General features: G+C 43.4%; 1 protein-coding gene across 1 annotated transcript; it reads left to right on the plus strand.

Moving 5' to 3' along the window:
- The first annotated feature begins 1,370 nt into the window (after nt 1-1,370).
- On the plus strand, nt 1,371-21,980 carry Hdc (histidine decarboxylase). The gene is made up of 12 exons (XM_015480094.2): nt 1,371-1,506; nt 3,302-3,474; nt 6,699-6,812; nt 7,906-8,028; nt 10,240-10,374; nt 10,590-10,733; nt 11,165-11,231; nt 12,447-12,609; nt 12,702-12,792; nt 16,401-16,499; nt 20,670-20,771; nt 20,901-21,980. Exons 1-12 carry the CDS (start codon nt 1,476-1,478, stop codon nt 21,645-21,647), a joined length of 1,989 nt encoding a protein of 662 aa, XP_015335580.2. The 5' UTR covers nt 1,371-1,475; the 3' UTR covers nt 21,648-21,980.
- The last annotated feature ends 299 nt before the right edge of the window (nt 21,981-22,279 follow it).

Below are 22,279 nucleotides of genomic sequence, written 5' to 3' on the forward strand. Positions count from 1 at the left end.
ATGTAGAGAACAGACTACAGGAGGCCAGGAATGTGGGAAGGCCATTATATATTTCCTGCATTAGTCTAAAGAGAATGGCAATGTTGACTTGGACCACAAGAGGAGGGTTGTAGCCATGGAGGTAGGGAGAACTTGAAAGACAAGAGATTTATTTTGTAAGAACTGGATCTGAACAGATTGGATTAGGCAAGCATGGGGGCTAGTGAAGGGAAGGAAGAATCCAGGTTTATGCCCTTAAATATTTGGATGTATGGATGGGAAGATGGATGAATTGAAATGGGGAAGATTTGAAGGAGGGAGGCAAGTTTGGGGTAAAGACTAATAATAGTTTTGCGACATGTTAACTTAGAGGTGCCTGAGAACCAAAGCAGTTGTGGGTAAGATATTGGAGCTCAAGTCAGGAAGGGCCTGATGGTATAAATTTAACATGGGGTTTTTCCCTTTGTGTGTATTGTATCGGTCACATCTAAAGCTACAAAAATGGGTAAGGCCACTAGGAATGGATGCCTCAACAGCCTGAAACATGCCAAATTTAATGGCTGAATAGAGGAGACCAACAGAGAGGGAGAAGCAAGATTATAAGAGGCCTTTTGCGAAACCTGAAGAAATCGTGCACTTCTAGGACATAAAAGCAGTATTAATAAAGTGCCCCCAAGAGGACGAAAAAGATGACTGGGAACAAACAGAGTCTGTTGTATTAGTCAATTTGAAAGAGTTTGATTAATTTTCACTCAGAAACCAATCTGCAAGAGTGGGGTCTCCCCTCCTTGCACGCCCCTTTACACATTCCCCTCAATTCTTTAAATGCTGAAAGTGACCGATTCTGGAGCATGTTTTAATTTCTGTTATTATTTTTGTGTGTGTGTGTGTGTGTGTGTGTGTGTGCGCGCGCGCGCGCGCGCGCATCTCTGTTTTTTTCTCTTCTGTCTATAATAAGTATTGTATAGTTAAAAAAAAAAAAATCCTGTTCCTGAGCACAGCGTGGCCAGTCGGGTAGCTTCCCCATGAGGGCTTGTTGCTCCCTCCCTGCTGCTGATAAGGACGCAGGGGCAGGAATGATGCTTGTCATTCATGCTACTTATTCTGCATACCCTTGGCCTTGTTCTGGGCTACTCAGCTGGGAGCTTTGCCTGAGGCTGGGCTCTGTTGTCTGAATCCAGGGCCAGAAGGAACTGAGGGCTCTTTTTCCACATCTACCTGGATGCTGTCTGCAGGCTTGGGTTGTTAAGTGCCCTGTTTAATTGAGAAGTGCCTTTTATCGAAAAGAAGGGGTGAAATTAATTAAGCCTAGAGGAAAGGACTTTGGGGGGCGGAGCTAAAGAGGAAGAAAGGAGAACCCTTTAAATAAGGCTCCTACTCTGGCTGCCAGGGAGTGTGCGGGACCAGCAAGCAGGAAGCTGGGCTGCTTCCCTCCTTCACGTTGCTGTCCATCTCCTGTGTTTTCCCCTGTGAGAAGGAGCCTGAGCCTGAGGAAGATGATGGAGCCTGAGGAGTACAGAGAGAGAGGTGAGTGATGGGTATCCCTGGTCCTCTTCCCCATTGTCACTTCTGTAGGGGCAGCTGCTGGTGAGTGGCCCTAGGTTTTGTAGTATCAATTGACTGGAGCATTAGCATTGTGTTTTGAGGCTTGGCTTCAGCAACAATTTCTCTGAAAAGGAACATGAGATCAGAGATGAAAACCTCTCTCTCATTCTCCCTCTCATCTACCCACTCTCATGGATATCCATATTACCTTTGACTTTTTTTTTTCTTTCAACTTTTCCACAAAATAGAGGGAAAAGGGGGTTATTTATCTTCTGAAAGTCATTTAGATGCAGGGCTATCATTCCCTGATATTTCAGTATTTTATAGTCACTGCAAAATTTTGTCTCTTAATATTCATTTCTCTATGTGTGAACCCATGTACACTGTTCTTTCATTTAGTCCTTCATTCCCTAAGTATTTAGTATATGCCCACCATGTATCAAGCCTCATATGAAGAGCAAAACCAAATTATTACCCTGTTTCCAGGCCTGGGTTTTCTTAGAGGGGAAGTGGGTAATTGCTTTTAAGAGAATTTTGCATATCTTTATCACTGTAATTTTTTATATTCTTATCTCTACTACTGGGTTGCATTGCCTCAGATTCCTTTATTATACACTATGGTCTCATATTAAAATCCAGCTTTCCCTGTCCCCCAGGAGATAATTGACTAAGTGTCCATCAATATGCACACTTTTCAGTGTGCATTAGCTTATTTGATTGCTTTGCCAAGGCATATTGAGCTCAGAGCAGGTTGCTGTGGACTTTATCCTGTGATGGGAACACAAGTTCATTTATACTGTGCCTGACAAGGGGAAGGTAGGTCCAGAGCTCTTGACCTCTGGTGGGGCACTTCAGAAGTCACCAGAGCCCCTGGGCTTTGAGAGGGTTGCAGGAGAGCAGAAAGAAAAGTGCTGAAATCTTTTTGATTCCTTAGTATTTTCTGGGGCTCATTCTCTTTATAAGAACTTCATGAGCTGATGCAGAGGGAAGAAATGGGGTACTGTCTCCTCCATTTAAAACAAAACAAAACCTTTATTCTGCAGGGGTAAAAGGAGTCTACATTGTATTAAGAAAGGTTTATGGATATTGAGAGAATAATAAACACACACAGAAAGGGAGAGAAACTCTGTGTATATACATGTGTGTATAACATTTTTTTTTTGTATCAAGAATTGAACCCAACAGACACTTAACCACTGAGCCACATCCCCAGACCTTTTAAAAATATTTTATTTAGAGACAGAGTCTTGCTGTGTTGCTTATGGCCTTGCTAAGTTGCTGAGGCTGGCTTTGAACTTGCTATCCTCTTGCCTCAGCCTCCCAGGCCGATGGGATTACAGTCATGCATCACTGTGCCTGGCTTGTGTATAACAATTTTTAAATACAAAGAGCTCCTAAGCCTACTGAACCTCTAAGGTAAAGAATTCATAGCTATTCTGTTCTGAGAAGAAAACAAAGGCAGGAGAGACATAAATGAATGAGGGGAAGAGAAAATATTTTACTTTGGAGCTAGAGTTTTGTACTTTAGAGATTTCTCCTCTTTTTCATTTTGTTATTCACACATCCTCTTCATCAGTCATTTTCTCCCTCATTCTTTTATTTTTATATTTTTTTTAAATTCTGAAGATAAGAGCATGACTGGGATCAGACTCCTCCCTGGTCCATGACTCTATCTCTTTTTTCACCACGTTCTCTTGATCCCAATCCAAGAGGGATGGGCACAAGTTGGCCAGGGCCAGTCAGGGGACACGACCCTGGTTTCTCTGCTTTCTTCTAGGGAGAGAGATGGTGGATTACATCTGCCAGTACCTGAGCACTGTGCGGGAGAGGCGGGTGACCCCAGATGTGCAGCCTGGCTACCTTCGAGCCCAGCTGCCTGAGAGTGCGCCTGAGGAACCTGATAGCTGGGACAGCATTTTTGGGGACATTGAGCGAATCATCATGCCAGGGGTGAGATATAGTGACCACACGGGTGACTCTGGATTTGGGGGGCATACAGGGTGGGTGGTGGCCTGAAGAAAGACCTGCCTTCGGTCAGTCTGGGATGAAAATGCATCCTTCTGTTACTTCCACCAATATCCACCTCCATCTTCTGGGCATGTGGAGGGCCAGGACTTTGACTGGGGGTAGGTTTCTGACACCAGGGATGGCCTATAGTGTTGAGTGTGTAGCCGGGGACAATAATGACTGTATTTCAGGGCATAGTCCAATTTAAGGAATGGGCATCTAAAGGAATGGTATGAGAAATAAAAATTTTATTTGAAGGGAAAGAAGAAATACAGATAGGAAGGCAGAAGACAGAAGGCTGGAAACAGTCCCTGGGCCCTGATAGGCAGAGCCAGGGACTCTCCTACCTAGTATCTGAGTTGGGGAATATGATCCACTGAAGGCACCCTAGCTGTCAGGATGGAGACCCAGGTAGCTGAGGGGTCCTCTCAGCCCCTCTTTCCACTGTAGAGTGGGTACCATGTCCTTCTTACCAGGGAGGTCTGGTGATTGAGCTGTTGGTGAATGAGTTTTCCATGAATCATTGATACTCAGTGATGGAGGGAGCAGCCTGGGATGTTGCTGGTGAGGCCAGAGAAGAGGTGGGAGTTGGCTGATGTTCTGGGTAGCAACCTCTGCATCCCTGGCCACCAGGGTGAAGAACTTGCCCCAGGTGTCCTTGCACTGTACCAGCTGGGCTATATGTCAGCTAGTTTAATCCTCACAGTGATTCTGTTTGACAGGTGAGGAAATGCAGGCTCTCAGGAGTTAACTGTCCTGCCCAAAGTCATAGAATTTGTACTGGATAGATGTAGGAGTTCACACTAGGCCAGTTTTACACCAAAGGCTCTGCTCTTTATCCTATACTGTGATGATGCCTCCTGAGCAAGGAGAGGCTGAACCTGGCCCCAGCACCACACCCCAGTAATTCCCCTAACACCTAGGCTTTTGGCTCACTCCCCCTGCTTGGGTCATTGTGTCCTGACCTGTGTGTGTGTCTAGAAGCTCTTCCCAACACTGACTTGAGAATTATCTCCATCATCCCCAGATGATGAATCTCCAGAGATGCCTGGAGATTCCAGAAATGTGCTTGAAGGCAGAAAGGAGAAAATATTCAAACTCAGAAAACAAGAGCAAATTTGCAGAATGACAAATACTCACCTCTCTTTTACTATTGTCTATTTTACAAGCCTCTTTTGAAAATGTCAATATCAGTAAATCTTTACCATAAAGGCTAGCTCCCTGATAAGATTATCTCACAGGTTCCATTTTGTAAAATGCAATCGGCTGAGGCACTAACTGTAATCTGAGGGAGAGAAAAAGCAACCGTTAGCAGAGCCAGAAATGAGCTGATTCAGTTGATGGAAAGAAATCCCAGCAGTTGGGGGGAGGTGTGGCCAAGGAGGCTCATTTCTGGACAGGGGGTCTGTCTGTTTTGATAAGGACTCTTCTGGTTTATCTCATCTCATTTATCTTGTAAGGACAGATAATTACCTCTTGATAGGCCTAGGAGGTGGGAACCCTTCTCTGGGGTTTCCAAAATACTGTCACTAAGCACAGCGATAATGAGGGTCCAATCTTTGATTTTATCTCATAGGCTATACTATCCTCTGAGAATTGGCCTGAGAGCAGTTGGCCCTTTGCTTTCTCATTTTGGTCAGTACCTCATTGAAAATTGGATTCTTTTTTCCTTCCTGTCACCTCCTTAATATTAAGAGAAGAAAAACTTCCTTTCTACTTTAATTCCAATCCTGGTTTGAAAACCTTCATTTACTTTTAGATAGGGGAAGAGAGAGCAGCCCATGGAAGAAGCAGGACACCATTCTGCTTAGGTGTTTGGGCTCTGGAGCCAGGCAACTTGGGGGTTCCTGTCTTGGCGCTGCCATCTGTCCCTAAGGGTCATCCCTTATAACGAGAAACTGATGTTAAGGGAGGTACAAGAGAAGGTCCTGGTTGTATGGGGACTGAATTGTGCACACATTCTGAGAACACCTTTAAGAAAAAAAGTTAAAAAATGTATCTCAAAAGAGGTACATTAGTGGGTGGCAGGTGTGTGTGTGGGGGGGAGATGTCAAACACAGGACCTTGGAGCCTAAATTCATTAGTTCACAGTAAATCTACAAGGAGCTGGTTAGGGGCAGCAGTAGAACCAGAAACTATGTCCTTGTACTTAAATCTTATCCTTTTACTCCACACACTGTCTAGGACACAGTCTTTACTCGTGGAGGATTATAAAAATTCACACACTCTAAACAACAGAATGACACTCTAAGATGTTATCTAATAAATTATTGGCAGGGGAAACATCTAGAATTATAGAGGTTCATGGGCTGGAGGAGGTCTGCTGTGGGAGGTCCGGAAGGGCATGCGGAGGAACTGAAGAATAACTTTCTAAGAATTAGCAGGTCTGGAAGGGCCATATCTTCATGGAAGTGCTTTCCCTTCAAGGGAAACAGCCTTGCTCAAAGATGCAAATGCAGAAATGAACTAAGCATGCTTACAGAGCAGTGAGATGAGGAGAGATTAGATAATTAATGAGGCAGATGAACCATCAGGGATGTTGGGGCAGGGGCCCTCCACATCCGGCCAGCTCCTCCTTATATCTGTTTCCTATTGTGGGCGGAGGAGTTAGCCTGGAGGTTAGCCTTCCCTACCCTTTGGCTGGCACCTCCTCCCTGTCCTCTCCTCTCCTGACTTCCCTCTTGGAAAGCTAAGGACAGCCTTGAATCTAGTCACACTGACACCCCCCCCCCTTGTAGGAACTGCCTGCCCAGAGAGCTCAATGCTCCATAAAACAAGTTTTTGCAGGAAATTAGATGAGACAAGCAATTTGCTCTTTTAGAGTTTCTTTGTATTACTGGGCAGGAGCAACAGGGGGGATAAACATTGGAGATCAATGTGAACACTACCCAGAATCCCACAACCTAACTGATACAGACAATTTTATTTTGCATATTTCTTTCTGGTATGTGCCAAGGCTCCACTGATGGCCTAGCTTAGAATATGAGGCATGTGGGTGATTAAAGAATACCAATGAACACGTCTTATTTTTGTTGAGTTGTATCACCTATCTTAAAAGTGTTCTCCCATCTCTAGAGTTGTTTCCCCTTTCCAGGGAGGGTCTCTGGAGGAAGAAAGCCTCCTAGAAATGCCTCCTGATGCCAACTGTGTGCATATTCTGCCTCTAGGTGGTACATTGGCAGAGCCCCCACATGCATGCCTACTACCCAGCCCTTACCTCTTGGCCATCCCTGCTGGGAGACATGCTGGCCGATGCCATCAACTGCTTAGGATTCACCTGGGTGAGTAGCAGTGGCGGGTAACTACTGGCACCTGGGGACCTTTCAGGAGGTGGGTAGCATCATAGGGCAGATATTTTATACAGGCCTCTGAAGAGGAGTCCAAGACAAATATTAAAAATGGAGTGCCACGTAAAAACATGAATAATGGCAATATTCTTTAAGTTTAATCTGTTTATGAATTATCTCTTCTAATCCTTCAATCCAACAGAATCACAAGTACTGGCCCATTTTGTAGATGAGGAAATTGAGGCTTAAGTAACTTATCTTCCCAGGATCACACAGAGTATAGAGACACAGATGAGATTTCAGCTGAGATCTGGTTCTTGTTACAGTTTGTGACCTTTAAGCACTTTGACGCCAGTTGGGTCACAACTTCCCCCAAGCTCATGTCTTTAAAGAGTTAGAGAAATGTCTTCAGACTTCCCTTAATAATTCCTTCAGCACTACTCAGCTTTATTTTTTAATTTAATTTATTTATTTTGGTACTAATGAGCTACCACTGAGCTACATCCCAGCCCTTTTTATTTTTTAATTTTGAGCAGGATCAGAATCTCAATAAGTTGTTCAGATCCTCACTGAGTTACTGAGGCTGGCCTCAAACTTGAGACCCTTCTTCCTTAACCTGAGTGGTCAAGATTACAAGCATGCACCACTGCACCTATCATTACTTAGCTTTAAATTGTGCCAAAGTCCTCCTAAAAAACTATATTTTAAACCTATAAGGCACTATATCACTGTATTTTCCAGGAGAGAATACTATACTTTCTTAGTCAGAACACATTGCTTTTGGCTTTGGAGTATTTCTTGGGTATTTTGAGGGACTTAGGGAACCAAATCCAAACGAATAATTTCTAGGAATTTCTTCACAGAGCCCTGGAGAATCTGTCATTGAGAACAAAATGAATCCAATGCCCCATATTCTTTTCCCTTTTGGTTTGGCAGAGGGTGGGATGAGGGCAGGTACCGGACCTGACGCTGACTCCTTCTCTAGGGAGGCTCCCATTGATATAGGCAGAGAGAAGTGGCTCTGGGGCTGGTGGGGGTGTCTCAGTGCTTTGGGTCTGTGCAGATGAAATTTCTTTCCCTTTTTCAGGCTTCCAGCCCTGCATGCACAGAGCTGGAGATGAACGTTATGGACTGGCTGGCGAAAATGCTGGGACTCCCTGAGCACTTCCTACATCACCATCCCGGCAGCCAGGGGGGAGGTGTCTTGCAGGTGGCACATTGACAATCTCTACCTAGCACAGGGGCTAAGTAGTCAAAGAAAAGCCAGCCCTTCCCCAGCAATTTTCCTATTCTTCAGAGTTTCCCCGGGCTACCCTAACCACCATCATTATTACCAACATCACTTCCTTGATTGACAACATCTTCAGCCACAGCACCGTTGAGATAGCTTGAGCCTCCACCCCAGCCGCCACTAGGGCCACCTCATCTTCCATTTCATTTACCTGCTGCTCCCACCTTCACCACTTTCTCTCCTTTTTCTTTGAAAGAGACTAAAAAGGCAACACAGATTATCACACTTCCATTATTTCTTAATTCAAATTTCTTAGTTTATAATCGGACAGTTCCTCTCTGTTGTCCCACTTTACACCTTGTGATAAGAGAGGAAGAGAGAAGTCAAGGAGAGCCCACTCCCACCTCAGGTTGGGGAAATCTCTGGGAGGGAAATTAACAACATGGAGTGAGGAACCTTGCCCTTGGATCCTGTTTTTGGGATATGTGTCAAATGATAGTTCTTCAAATATTTTTTTTTCCGCCCAGAGTGGAGCTTTCTGGATGCCTCCCATACACCATGCACATGGCTAGGTCCATCTCCATCTATGAACCCCTGGCATTCAAGAGGTCTTTGTTCTGAGGCCTTTGAGAATCCCCAAATTCTCAAATTCTATTGTAATTTGTAATTTTCCTGGTTTTATAATCTAGAGATAATAATATTTTCCTAAAGAGTTGGCGTGGTATTAAATAAATTCTCTTATTAGATACAAAGAGCCATAATGTACTGAGTGAGAGAACTGGCAAGTTCACTGGCTCCATTTGCCAGCTAAGTTATTGCTTCTCTCACTCCAACCTTGCAGCAGGATTAAATTTGTAACCTTACAAGAAAGAAAAACAGCTGCAGGTTGTGGACCTGCTGGGTTGTTAGCAAATACTTGAAACTTCATATATTATATCTGGGAGAATGTGCACAATGTCTACTTACATGATCTTACATCTAATCATCTGAGGAACCCTGTAGGTATATAGTGTCATTTCCAACTTTTGAGATAAGAGCTCTGAAGCTCAGAGAGCTCAAATAGGCCACACAGATGGTAAGTGGGAAAATGAGGATTCAAATCCATGCCTGTTCCCATTCAAACCATGCTCTCTCCTGTGTGCATTAGCCATGTGAACTTGAGATAACTGATCTGAGCATCACTATCCTTATCAATAGTCGGATAAGTATCATAATTATCTCAGAGAGGTGTTGTGAGGATCAAGGAGGATAACAGGAAGTGTTTCATAAACTGTGAATTGGGATACAGATGGAAGGTGGTATTAGTATTAAGTTGGCTTCCTTGTTATGGAGTAATTTTCAGCCACTGACTCTCTCGTGGAATCTGGTCCACGAGAGATTTATACAGCCAGAGTATGAACTGTTTTTTGATGAAACTTTGACTCCCTGGCCATAACAGTGTCTGAAAAGCTCTTTAGCAGGATTCTATCAGCTATAGGTCAAGGAGCAAAGATACCAGGGACTATGTGAATGAATGATCAGGAATCATAGAATCCTGAGAAGCTGCCTACCTGGCCTTCGGTATTCCTACAATCATGCCCAGAGGGATATTGTCTGGTCCTTCCCATCCCAGAAGGCAATTAAATGGATGCTCTTAATTTTACATATGAAAAAAAGAATCTTACAGAGGGGCAATATTAGCCCAAGGTCACAATAGTCATTGACAACAAAAGCAGGGTCAAAGTTGCCAGCCTCTCACATAAGCCAGGACCCTCTCTCTGGAATATCCCTGTGGAATCAACCTCCATCTCCATACCTAATCCTTTGAGAGTTTTCTATCTTTTATTCTTTTCTTTCCTTTCTTTTCTCTCCTTTCCATTCTGGGGATCAAACCCAGGGCCTTGCACATGTTAAGCATTGGCTCTACCACTGAGTGGGTCCCCAGCCCAAAAGAGTACTAAATAAGTTTTACACAGGGAGCAAACTTGAACTTTCTCTTTTTGGTTTCTGGAACATTCTCTTTTTGGTCTCTCTAATAGGGATGTTGGTATTAGATATAAATTTGTTTTCAGAATGCAAAATAGGGGTTGGGGAGAAGGAGGGCCCCTTAGGGAGGAGTTATGTACACATAAACAGAGGAAATTACTTAATTTGGAAAATTTATCAAGAGGACATAGAAAGAGGCTGCCATTGGTAATCCTTCCACTACAGAGCACAGTCAGTGAATCTACCTTGATCGCCCTGCTGGCTGCAAGGAAGAACAAAATCTTGGAAATGAAAACATCTGAGCCTGATGCCAACGAGTCCTTTCTGAATGCCCGTCTCATCGCCTATGCCTCTGACCAGGTGAGTTACCTGACACAGGACAAACTTCAGGTTGGTGGTTGGCTTCCAGGGCCTTAGTCTGTAAGCAGTTTTCTTCTAGCACATGAGCACCTTGTGCTTCAGGGTAGCTCAGGCCCAGAGGTTTTCTCCAGGATCTCTAGGGGGAGCCAAGCTTCGACCATTTGAACTTGATTCCAGGAAGACTCTTTACTAACATGTTTCCATGGTCCTTCCAGGCTCACTCCTCAGTGGAGAAGGCTGGTTTGATTTCCCTTGTGAAGATGAAGTTTCTACCTGTGGATGACAACTTCTCACTTCGAGGGGAAGTTCTTCAGAAAGCCATTGAGGAAGACAAGCAGCGGGGCTTGGTGCCTGTCTTTGTAAGTCAGAATGTATCCTTAAGATTAGAATGGTAGAACATGGATGTGAGCAAGGAATTTGGGCAGAATTCAGGTAAGTAATGTGCTGCAAACCAGAGCAGAAGAGTCTTCAAATACACTGTTTTACAAGTTATGATTGCTATTCATCGATATGTGATGAAATGAAATTTGTTGTGACTAGCATTAAAAATAAATAGAAAACATCCAAATGCATTTAGACAGCCAGAGTATGAACTGTTTTTTGAAATTTTATTTCAAATACACATGTATATGTGGACTAATTGCTACATAAAATATATTTCTTAGTTTGTGCTAAAACACAATGTGAAATACACATTGTTCTAGTAGGATGCATATGGTAGGTAATGTGTGTGGTGAAATCTTTGTTCAGACCCACCCTACCCAGATAACTGACTTTCATTTCTTTCCAGGTCTGTGCAACACTAGGGACCACTGGGGTCTGTGCATTTGACTGCCTGTCAGAGCTGGGCCCCATCTGTAAGTATATGCCCCATGTGGTGAAGAAGACAAGGAATACATTTAAAAATATTTTCTAGAGTGAGAAATATTTCCTGAAACCAACTCTATGGACTTATTCTCCCTGCCTCTTTGGTCAATTTGAGGACATGGGAAGAATTACCAAAGGTGATACTCCCAGGCAGCCCAGGTCACTGGGCTTTTCCTAGTGGTGAGACAAGGGTTAGAGTTGCCCCATCATGCATCTTCTCCTGGGAGACAATGGCAGGAAAGAATGTTAGTCAGCGTTCCATCAATATAACCAATATCTAAGGTAATTCACTTATGAAGAAAATAGATTTATTTTGGCTCACAATTTTGAATTTTCCAGTCCATGATTGGCTGGCTTTGTCCCTTTTGAGCCTGTGGCAAAGCAGCATATCATGGTGGGAGCACATGGTGGAGAAAAACCACTTACCCCATCACAAGCCAGGAAGGGATAGAGTGGGAGATCAGGTTCCAAAATCCTTGTCAAGGGCACACCCCCAATGACCTAAAGACCTCCATAAGGCCCCACCTCTTACAAGTCTCACTACCCCCCAAGAGGGCCACTCTGTGGACCTTTAACACATGGACCTTTGGGGTCATTCAAGTTCCAAACTATAACTGAGAGTCTCAGGTTTTCTCATTCTCTCACTTGTATGTTGAAATCTACCTAAAGCAGGCTGTATCTAAAAAACAGGGCGAATGAGGTACAGGGAGATATTTTCTATTCTGCTTCAGAAAAAGAAAAGAGTAGGGTAGGGAAAACCATGTGAGAGATAAAGGCAGAGAAGAAACCCAAATATAATTGTTTAATCCACAACAGAGATACCCACTAAGAAAGAGAGCCATCTTTCTAGCCTTTGTATTAGATGCATTAACATTGCTTTCTGGGATAGTGGGAAGTTGGTTGTTCTAGGATATTCTAGATTGAAGCCAAGGGGGTGTTGGTCCTCTGTCCAATGTGAGAAAAAGGTCAGGGTGAGGTTTTAGTAGACTTTCCCATTAGGAGGCAGTGACACCTCTTTCAGCCCCTTTCCCTCACACTGACACCCCATCCTTCCATCTGCATGCACTTTGATGGCTCATTTAGCCAAGCACATCATCCTTTCCCAGCTATTCCCTTTGCCTACCATCCAGCTGAGCGAAGTGAGAGATGTCTTTCGATTCCCTACTTCATGCCTCCTCTCCAGCAGGTCACATTTACTTCCTCAGGTGCCAGTGAGGGACTGTGGCTTCACATTGATGCTGCTTATGCAGGCACTGCCTTCCTGTGTCCTGAGTTCCGGGGATTTCTGAAAGGCATTGAGTATGCTGACTCTTTTACCTTCAATCCTTCCAAGTGGATGATGGTGCACTTTGACTGTACTGGGTTCTGGTGAGTGTTGTCAGCCAAGCTCTGAGCACATGGGAGAGCCTTGTTTCCTTTGGAGAAAACTCTGACACTTATACCCATTTGGAAACCCCCAGGGTCAAGGACAAGTACAAGCTGCAGCAGACCTTCAGTGTGAACCCCATCTACCTCAGGCATGCCAACTCTGGTGCTGCCACTGACTTCATGGTGAGTACCCAGGAGAGGGAGGGCAGCTTGTGACCTCCGAGGTGGGAACTGGCTGCCTCTGACCCCTAAAGTCCTCCTGCATGTTGGCTCCCTTCAGGAGGCAGAACACTTTGAGCTCATCCCATAATACTGATACTGTGTTCCTTTGATTTCAACTTGTGCATGAGTATATTGAATGTAACCCAGAAAACTATTAAAAACCCTAGAAAAGGAGAGCAAATTTTGAGGCAGAATGCACATTTCCTGAATATCTGTGGCTTTTTTTAAAAAATTTTATTCCTAGAAATATTTTCCCTACTACAGGTGGGTCAATCCTTCTTCTCCATCTTGGATAATATGTTTTTCAGTCACTACCAAGCAGGGAGGGATGGAGCATTTCCCTGGGTGGGGAAGAGGTTCCTTGCTTACATTGCTTTTAGTCGTTGTGCCTGACAGAGGCACTGTGGGGAGCTCTGTGATATGGCGAGACACGTGTGCCCTTTGTGAGGTTCTGGATGTCTCCAGGCATTTTTTGGCATTCTCAACTGCCTGCATCTCCACTCTCCCAAACTCACATTCAGGGATGTAAACAATATACATTATGTATTGCATAGCTAACAGGAGGCTGTGAAGCAGAATGCAGGGATCTTAGTTTGGAATTCCATAACAGCAGTGGCCCTTCAGGAAACTTATTGGACCTCTCTGAGCTCTTTCTTGTCTATGACATGGCAACAGTGTTACCACTGTCATAGGGTATTGTTAGGCTTAAGTGGTAATCTACATATAGATTGCTTAGCACAATACCTGTGTGGCAAATGGGCAATAAACAGTAGTCACAATACTCCTAAAATCTCTTTTGAGCTGCAGAGATTGGCTACAGCAAAGTGGTTAAGCTTGTAGGTGCTAAAGCCAAATTACCTGTGTTTGAACCATGGCTTCTCCACTCACTAACTTGGGTGGCCTCAGGCACATGAGCTCTATCATCACTTGATTATAGGGTTGTTCTCTCCTAGACCAGTTCATGCTTGCTTGAGATCTGTGAAGGTTTTTGATTGGAATTGCAGGCAGTAAACTTGCAGTGGTAGGAGAAGACCCTCTAGAGGTGAATAAAGATAGGACATCTCAACTTCCCTTTTTTGGTGGGTTTTCAGAAAAATTCAAATTAAAAAATTTAAAAATTCCACACAGTTATTTTTATGGCTAAGTTTTGTTCCTGAGCACAAAACAATACCCATTCTCCTAAAAGTGGATTTTAACCTAAGAACACCATAACCTAAGAACATTATCTTTGCCTTTGTCCGTTTTGAATTTCATGTTAGCTTTTTGTTATTGTTGTTCATTTATCAGAGTATCTCAAGATCTTCCTATGGTTCATTCCCACCAGTTTGGAGATTTTTACAGTACTCTCTCTTTTCCAGATAGCTTAGAAAAATCTAAATTAAACTTTTCCACGTGCTGGTCCATGGTAATCTTAGTATTTTACCTTCTACATCCAAAAAGCATTACTTTATAATTGTTCTTCCTCCATCTGGAATCCTGTGGATTTAATTTTTAAGACTATGAAGAAACTCTGAGAACACTGAAGCTGCTATCTTTGTTGTGATCCTGGGGGTCTCACAGGGGCTCTGACCCAGACCCCAAGCTCTTTTGCAGCCAGGTGCCTGCGGTTTTAAATAGAAGCTCATCCCTGCTCTGAGATGAGCCAGAAATAGTGGTGCATTCCTGGGACCTTGGAATCACCTAAAATCAGTCCCTCTGCCGTCAGCAAAACTCCCCTCCTGTTCATTTCCTTTCCCTCCAATAGCATAGTGAGCCCCAGTGGATGGGGCATTGTCTTGCCCTTGGCAGTGGAGACTGACAAAACCTTGAAAGGACACAGAGGAGGCTGGGGAAGGTCACTACTTAAAAAAGAGCCACATCAGCCTTTGTAAATTCAGATGTCTTGAGCTGACAGAAATTCTTGGGTCAAGCCACCCTTCTGAGCCAGTATGAATTGGTTTTGGAAGAGTGACAAAAGAAGAACAACTGGGAATAAAAATGATTATGAAGAAGTCAAAATTAAAATCGTCTCTGCCTTTCCCTGTTAATTTGCTGATGAAATAAAGTATTCCATTGGCCATAACCACCTGGAAACCAGAATGTTTTTAGAGACAACTCTTAGCTTAGCATTCATTATTTATTCTCCTTGAGTGTCTGTCCTTTGGACAAGAGGTGGAGTAGACGCATTCCCTGCTACAGAAATTTCGTTTTGTTTCCAAGCTTTGATGCCCTCTGCTGGCTAATGGAGGTCCTCAAGCTGCTCCTCCACGTGATGAGAGTTTTGTTTGGAAATCAAAATTTGATATTTTCATGCAGGAGAAATATAGTCCATTGACACAGGAGTAATGTCCCCACAGTGCCTAACCCAGGAAACTGGGTTGAAGGCTGAAGATGAGGACATTTGTGAGGATTTGGCAATTCCATGGATGGGCAGATAAATATTTGACAGGACAAATATTTATTTTTTATTTATTTCATTTAAAAATATCTTTATTTTGTTTATTTATTTTTATGTGGTGCTGAGGATCGAACCCAATGCCTCACATGTGTGAGTCTGCCACTGAGCCCCAGCCCCAGCCCCAAATATTTATTTTTTAGCAAATTAAAAATTGTGGTGGAAGCTTTCTGACAGTGGAGGTATAGGTTATTAAAAACCCCACTACACGTTAGAATAAATAAGCACTTTACAAACTCTTTACTTTGTTTTCAGATCTGAGAAATTGGTTTGGAAGATGTCAGACCTATGGTAACTGCAACTTTGAACTTTAAGCCCTATTGAATTCCATCACCAGAACAAAGGGTCAATTTCAGTCTAACAGAAACAGAGATTTGGATGGATGCCCATTTGAAATCTGAATGCTTGAGTGATACCCCTGAGGTCACAGGAATCTCACAAGTCAGGATAGGGCAGTGAGATTAAATAAGTAATATGTTGGTTCTAGATAGAAATACTGCTGTGAGTTGGCAGCTCACATAGTTTATTATCTAATAACAATCCTCACTGACAACTTCCGCTGAGCTTTTGCCCTCTGTTTTCCTTGTACCACTTCCCTGGAAACTGCTGTCCATTCTGTTTCATGGATGAGCAGTGAAGTGTCTCCGCCCAGGCTCACACAATTCGTCAGTGGCTAAGCTGGAGGAGACACCCAGATCTGCGGGGCGCCAGTATCTGAGCTCGTAACCACCCCACTTTTAATTGTTATCTAATTCGTTGGAACCGAAATAAAACACCTTATTCATGAAACAAGTTCTTTTACAGAAAAAAAAATATATCTCCTCTATCTTGAGTTTCTGGACTGGGATGAGATATTTAAAACAGCATTAAAAGAAAAGTGCTCTTCTCATTAGTTCAAGGTTATGGACTGAGTTTTCACTTGTCCTGAGGCTGGACAAGGAATTATTGGCCACCATTATCAGTGGAGTACCCTTTGGATAACTTGCTTTGGCTTGCTCCTTAGCAACAGCTTCAGGAGTCATGGTGACAGTGTCCATCCCTGAGGGCTGGGCAAGCAACAGATAATGCCCAAGAGTGTCCAAGGGAACAGACACCCTTGTCTCTAACTGTGAGCACTGTGTTCTTTTAATTCTAGCACTGGCAGATCCCTTTGAGCCGGCGGTTTCGCTCTATTAAACTCTGGTTTGTGATTCGGTCCTTCGGGGTGAAGAATCTTCAAGCACATGTCAGACACGTATGTAGCATGGACGCTGTGGTGCTGAACCCATCTTGCTGTGTTTTCTCCTGGGGAGGAAGGCTCTGCTCTGCTTTACTGACATACCCAGGGGGCCATTGGTGTCTGGCTCAGGTGTCTGGGACTACACAGGGGCTCCTGAGATTTGATTATTCAGGGTGGCCCTATCTTTGTTAACTGGAGAAGCACTGAGCACAATATCAGCCTAAGGGCTCTCTGGTGCCTGTTTTTTCTGCTGAATGTCTCACCATGCCTTTTGCTGTCACTGAGCACTGGGGAGTGATAGCTTGAGAGCCTGGTTTGCAGAGAAAAAGAAAGTAAATCAAAGAGCAGTGTGGATGGCCAAGGTAGGATCTTTTTTTGGAATCGCCCTGGCCGAAAATTTTAATTGTTGTTATGGTTATGCCTGAAGTAGCTCTTCAGACCCACCAAATCTGTAATATGTCTCCCTGGGTTGTGTTAACAGCTGTTTGTTGAAGGCATATTTGGTACAATTTATTCCAATTCAATTAAATACCTACAAAATTATTGGGCTAAGAAAGGGACACAGAGATAAGGGAGAAATGCATATTCTTCATGGAGGAGGTGGGACTTAAGGAACTTGAGCCAGCAGCTAAAGTTCTTCAAGAGCCTATGTGAAAGACAGAGCTATTGATAAAAGCAGCAGGGTCAATCCAAAAACACTCTTTTTTTGTCATGAGGCAAATCTTTACCTCTCTACCTTTCTACTAGGGAATCGCTACTTCTTTCAAACAACAACAACAAAACAAAATGAAGAGGTCAAGGCAGTAACTATGACTGGTCCTAATGTTTGTAATTTTACATTTGTAATCAACTGTGGACACTAATTTATAAGCTGCCACCAGTAAACTGAGGGGTTTTTGGCATTTCATACTCTTGTTCGATCCTGTAGGTCAGAGGGTAATGGGTGGGGAATGAGGCAGTAGAGGTCACAAATAATTAGGAAAATTCTTTGGTTACAACTTAAGACTGGATGTTCAATGTGTAGCTGCCGTCAACCTTCTCTAAATGCTGCCTTTTGCCAGCCCAGCCTCTGAGTTCCCATCTATTTTGCCACATCAGTCCACACTTCTGGGCCTGCCTGCCAAGGGCCTGATTATCAGTTAAGTTTCCACCTCAGCTTGGGCATATTAGGAAGCCATCCAAAAACCCATGCCCAGGCCACCCGTACCTTCACCGGTACCTTTTACCTGGATTGACATCTCCTCTCAATTGTTGTTCATGGATCAAGCTCCACTTCCTCCCGGAGAGTCCCTGAGTATTCCTTTTGTTCCGGTCTCTACCTCCTTGGTATTCCCAGGGTCACATACTCAGACTCAAATGAGAGTCTGAGCCCAAGGCTCAGTGTCTCACCATAGTAGGGGCTAGAATCAAAACAAAAGTTGTTTTGTATGAGTTAATTTTATTTTTTTTAAATTGATTATAATTATTGTTACTTGCATATGTCTTATTTTTTTTTTTTTAAATAGACTGTTTCAATAGATTCTTAAAACAATGCTTGTGGTGGTCACCCTAATTAGGTGTGGCTCAGAGATAGTGCTTGCCCTGCTCAAGAGTGAAAAGCCTCGGGGGCTGGGGATGTGGCTCAAGCGGTAGCATGCGTGCGCCCGGGTTCGATCCTCAGCACCACATACAAACAAAGATGTTGTGCCTGCCAAAACCAAAAAATAAATATTAAAAAAAAAATTCTCTCTCTCTCACTCTCTCTTTAAAAAAAAAGGGTGAAAATCCTGAGATCTTATTTCAAGCTTCCCAATTACAAGTCCTTTAGTCAGTGTTCTGGGCCATTTCTTCCTATGCAAAGCTCTTGTCTTTACATAAAGCCAAGTTTTGTATTTCTTTGTTACATAGTTGTGCTTTAGAGAATGGGATCTGGGTTTGATTTTTAGTTCCATTTCAGTATTTGGTGACCTTGTGCCAAAAATTACTTAATTTTCCTATGTTTGCCTTCCTGGTTTATAAAATGGGAAAATGATAATCTCACTCTCAAAAGTTTATTGTGAGAATTAAATAAGAGTATACATATGTAGTTCTTGGTGGAGGACAGTTCGGTACTCGATATTCCCTGCTCCTCCCTCTTCCCCTCTTTTTATTTTCTCCCTTTTCTAACAAGTTGTCATCATTATCATCATTTCTTTTTTTTCCACAATAACTTTATTTTATTTATTTATTTTTATGTGATGCTGAGGATCGAACCTGGGGCCTTGCAGGTGCGAGGCGAGTGCTCTACCTCTGAGCCATAACCCCAGCCCACCATCATTTCTTATCACCTCCAATAGGGATGGTAAACTTTTGCTTTGAAAAGCCAGATGGTAATTATTTTTGGCTTTGGGGGCCATACAGAGACAGTCTCTGTTGTAACTTCCTGACTCTGTCATAGCACAAAGCCAACATAGACAACACATGGGCATGACTGGCTGTGTTGCAGAAAACTTTATTTATAAAAAGCAGTAGGAGCTGGGCTTTGTGCACCTTGACTGGAGTGTGCAGCTCTGATCTCATTGCCCACAAAGGTGGGCTTTGGTGGTGGACTCGCTGCCTGTGATGTTCTTGCCTCTCCCCTGGCCTCTGTTCTGTCTTATTGTCAACAGCATGCATTGCAGGAAGGAGCAGAGCATGCTGGGAGAAGGCAGCCAGGAGCCCTGCCTTCCACCCCTTGGCGGCTGGGAAAGTCACTTTCCTTTGACTTCTCCTAGAAACTGTGGAGGTTGAACAACGATGGTTTCTGGGTCTCTTTTCTTGCTCCAGAGCATCAGCTTCCTGTTCTTAGCCTGATTCCAGGTCTGCACTTGAGCTGTCTTAATGGTGCTTGATTATGTTGCAGAAAAATTTACTCAGAAGGATATCAAGCTTGGTAAATGGTGGAAATGGGCCTGGAGAGGAGACTCATGATCAAATTAGAAAATGAAATGCAAAAGTAGAGACAGCTAGAAAACAATTAGAAGTGTACTTTCCCTAGGAGAGACAGCCTTAGAACTTACAAAGGAGAAGTTCTTGGGGTAGTGTTTAAGACTACAACAGACCACACAATGGAGAGAGAAAGGGGTTTTGAAAATTGCTACAAATAGAGGAATGGGTTTACTCTTGGTCAAAGACAAAGCTAATCTCTTGTCTTCTAAAATAGAACAGCAGGTGTGAGTTCCAACGGACAGAACCACTTAGCAGATATTTTATTGCCTTTCTTCTCGATGCTTGGAGGAATTTTTAAAAATTAAAGAAAAGGGAAGTCTTGTCTTCATTTTGTTAATAATCCTAGGTAAAAACAAAAACTAAAAAAAATAGGAAATTTTAAAAGATGACACAAACTTCAGTGAAGGATGAACACATAGTAAAATCTTTAACTTTTTCGGTGATAAAATATGCACAACATAAATGTACCTTGTTGAGCATTTTTAAGGGGACAATTTAATGTGACATTAAGTGTACTTGCAATGTTGTGCAACTCAGGAAATTTTCATCATCCCACCCAAGCAGAAACTACCGTTAAGCCATGTACAAAGGTTTTTCTGCTCCGTAGGTTAGGATGATATATAAAATAATGTTCTTTGTGGAATTTAGAAAAAGAGGGATGAAATGATATTGGCCAAATTATATTGTTATACTGTGTGCATGTATGAATATGTGACAACAAATGCCACCGTTATGTACAACCAAAATGCACCAATAAAACATGAAAAAAGGAAGATGAAAGGGCATTTGAGTTTCAAGATGTGAAGAGGTTGGCAAAGAAAACATGTAGGTTTAGGGTGAGGCTGGGCCATTGCGAACCTGTGCCGTGGAAGGAGGCACCTGCCTATGAGCACAGAGTTTTGGCCCTTGTCTGCTCCCCTGGCCCCTTAAGAAGTGTTCACTCCAGAATAGGAGGTCAGATTGCTTGAATAACAAAGCCCATAGATTCTAGTTTCTGGGGATGACTTGAAAGAGGGCCCTGAGATACAAGTTCTCCAGGTGGGTCTGATGTGACAGGACCAAGGGAACCAGTGGAGATTTTCCAGCTTGCAATATGAGTGAGATCACATGAAGAAGAGAGGCAAGCAGAAGCCACTTGGGTCTCCATGGTTCAAAGGTGTCACCGGTTTAAACTGTTTCGTGATGTGAAAGTTTATGCCTGATTATTAACCTCATTTTTCTCTACATTCACCATTCCAGGGTACAGAAATGGCTAAATATTTTGAATCTCTAGTCAGAAATGACCCTTTCTTTGAAATTCCTGCCAAGAGGCACCTTGGCCTGGTGGTTTTTCGTCTGAAGGTAATGCCATGTTCCAGTGATGTTCTTCAGTGTTCTGGAGTTGTTGAATCTCTTGGACATGTAGACATTGGGTTTCTGGAGATGATTACAAGGGGATGTGATCTAGACTTCTCTTTATCCTTCAAACAGGGACCTAATTGTCTCACAGAAAGTGTGTTAAAGGAAATAGCCAAAGCTGGCCAGCTCTTCCTCATCCCAGCCACTATCCAGGACAAGTTGATCATCCGTTTCACTGTGACATCCCAATTTACCACCAAGGATGACATCCTGAGAGACTGGAAGCTCATTCGAGATGCTGCTACTTTCATCCTGAGTCAGCACTGTACTTCCCAACCAAGCCGCATGGTCAGGAACCTCATCCCTCAAACCAGTGGCTCCAGAGCCATGGCCAGTGGAATGTCCCTTCAGTTTGTCAATGAGGCAGGAGATGACCCAGCCCAGGCCAGGAAGATCATCAAACAGCCTCAGCGTGTGGGAGCCAGTCCTGTGAGAAGGGAAGACAGCTGCCGCATAGAAACCTTGCTGGACCCACTTGATGACTGCTTTTTAGAAGAGGCCCCAGATGCCACCAAGCATAAGCTGTCCTCCTTTCTGTTCAGTTACTTGTCTGTGCAGAATAAGAAGAAGACAGTGAGGTCCCTCAGTTGTAATAGTGTGCCCGTGAGTGCTCAGAAGCCACTGCCTGCTGATGGCTCTGTGAAGAATGGGGGCTCCTCTAGGATCAGAATCTTCTCCAGGTTTCCAGAAGAGATGATGCTCCTGAAGAAAAGTGCTTTCAAGAAGCTAATCAAGTTCTACAGTGTCCCCAGCTTTCCTGAATGCAACTCTCAATGTGGGCTCCAGCTGCCCTGCTGCCCTCTGCAGGCCATAGTGTAGACAGGGTCTTCAGCCAGAGTCTAAGGATGTGTGTGTTTCAGGGAGTCTTTGAGCCCCTTCAAATTGTGTGCAGAGTTTGTGTGCTTATGTGTATGTGCATTTTTCTTGGGAGAAAGTCCATAATTTTGATCAGGTTCTTATAGGGGTTCATAGCCCACGGTGGAATATAAATGGAGAGTTTATATCAGCATAATCCAGAAGATTCCAGAAGGTCATTAGACAGAAAGAATTGAGGATTGCATACTGACAGACGGCTTCTGTCTTTTGTGGTTCAACTTGTGATATGAAATATTATTTAGAAATAAATTGTGCTTCTCCCTGAAACAAAGCAAACCCTGTGTGACTTAATTGACTACTAAAACATTAATGAACTAACCAGGGCATGTCCTGGAACATAAATGAATCAACCTCATAGATTTTTCTTTTTAGGATGCTGAAGATTTGAATTTAATTATAGGAAAACAGTGGAGGAACCATTGGTGCTGAGAGCCACGGCTGAGTCTGTATGGCCCCTGGCATTTTGCCAACAGTATTGATTGACAGGCGAGGCATTACTATCCGCCTCTGCCGCAACTTTTGAGTTCTCGCACTATTTTGGAGTTCTCGTGGGGATTTCCGGGGATTCCCCGAGA

This window comes from Marmota marmota, unplaced genomic scaffold, assembly GCF_001458135.2.
Source record: "Marmota marmota marmota unplaced genomic scaffold, marMar, whole genome shotgun sequence".
Lineage (NCBI taxonomy): Eukaryota > Metazoa > Chordata > Mammalia > Rodentia > Sciuridae > Marmota > Marmota marmota.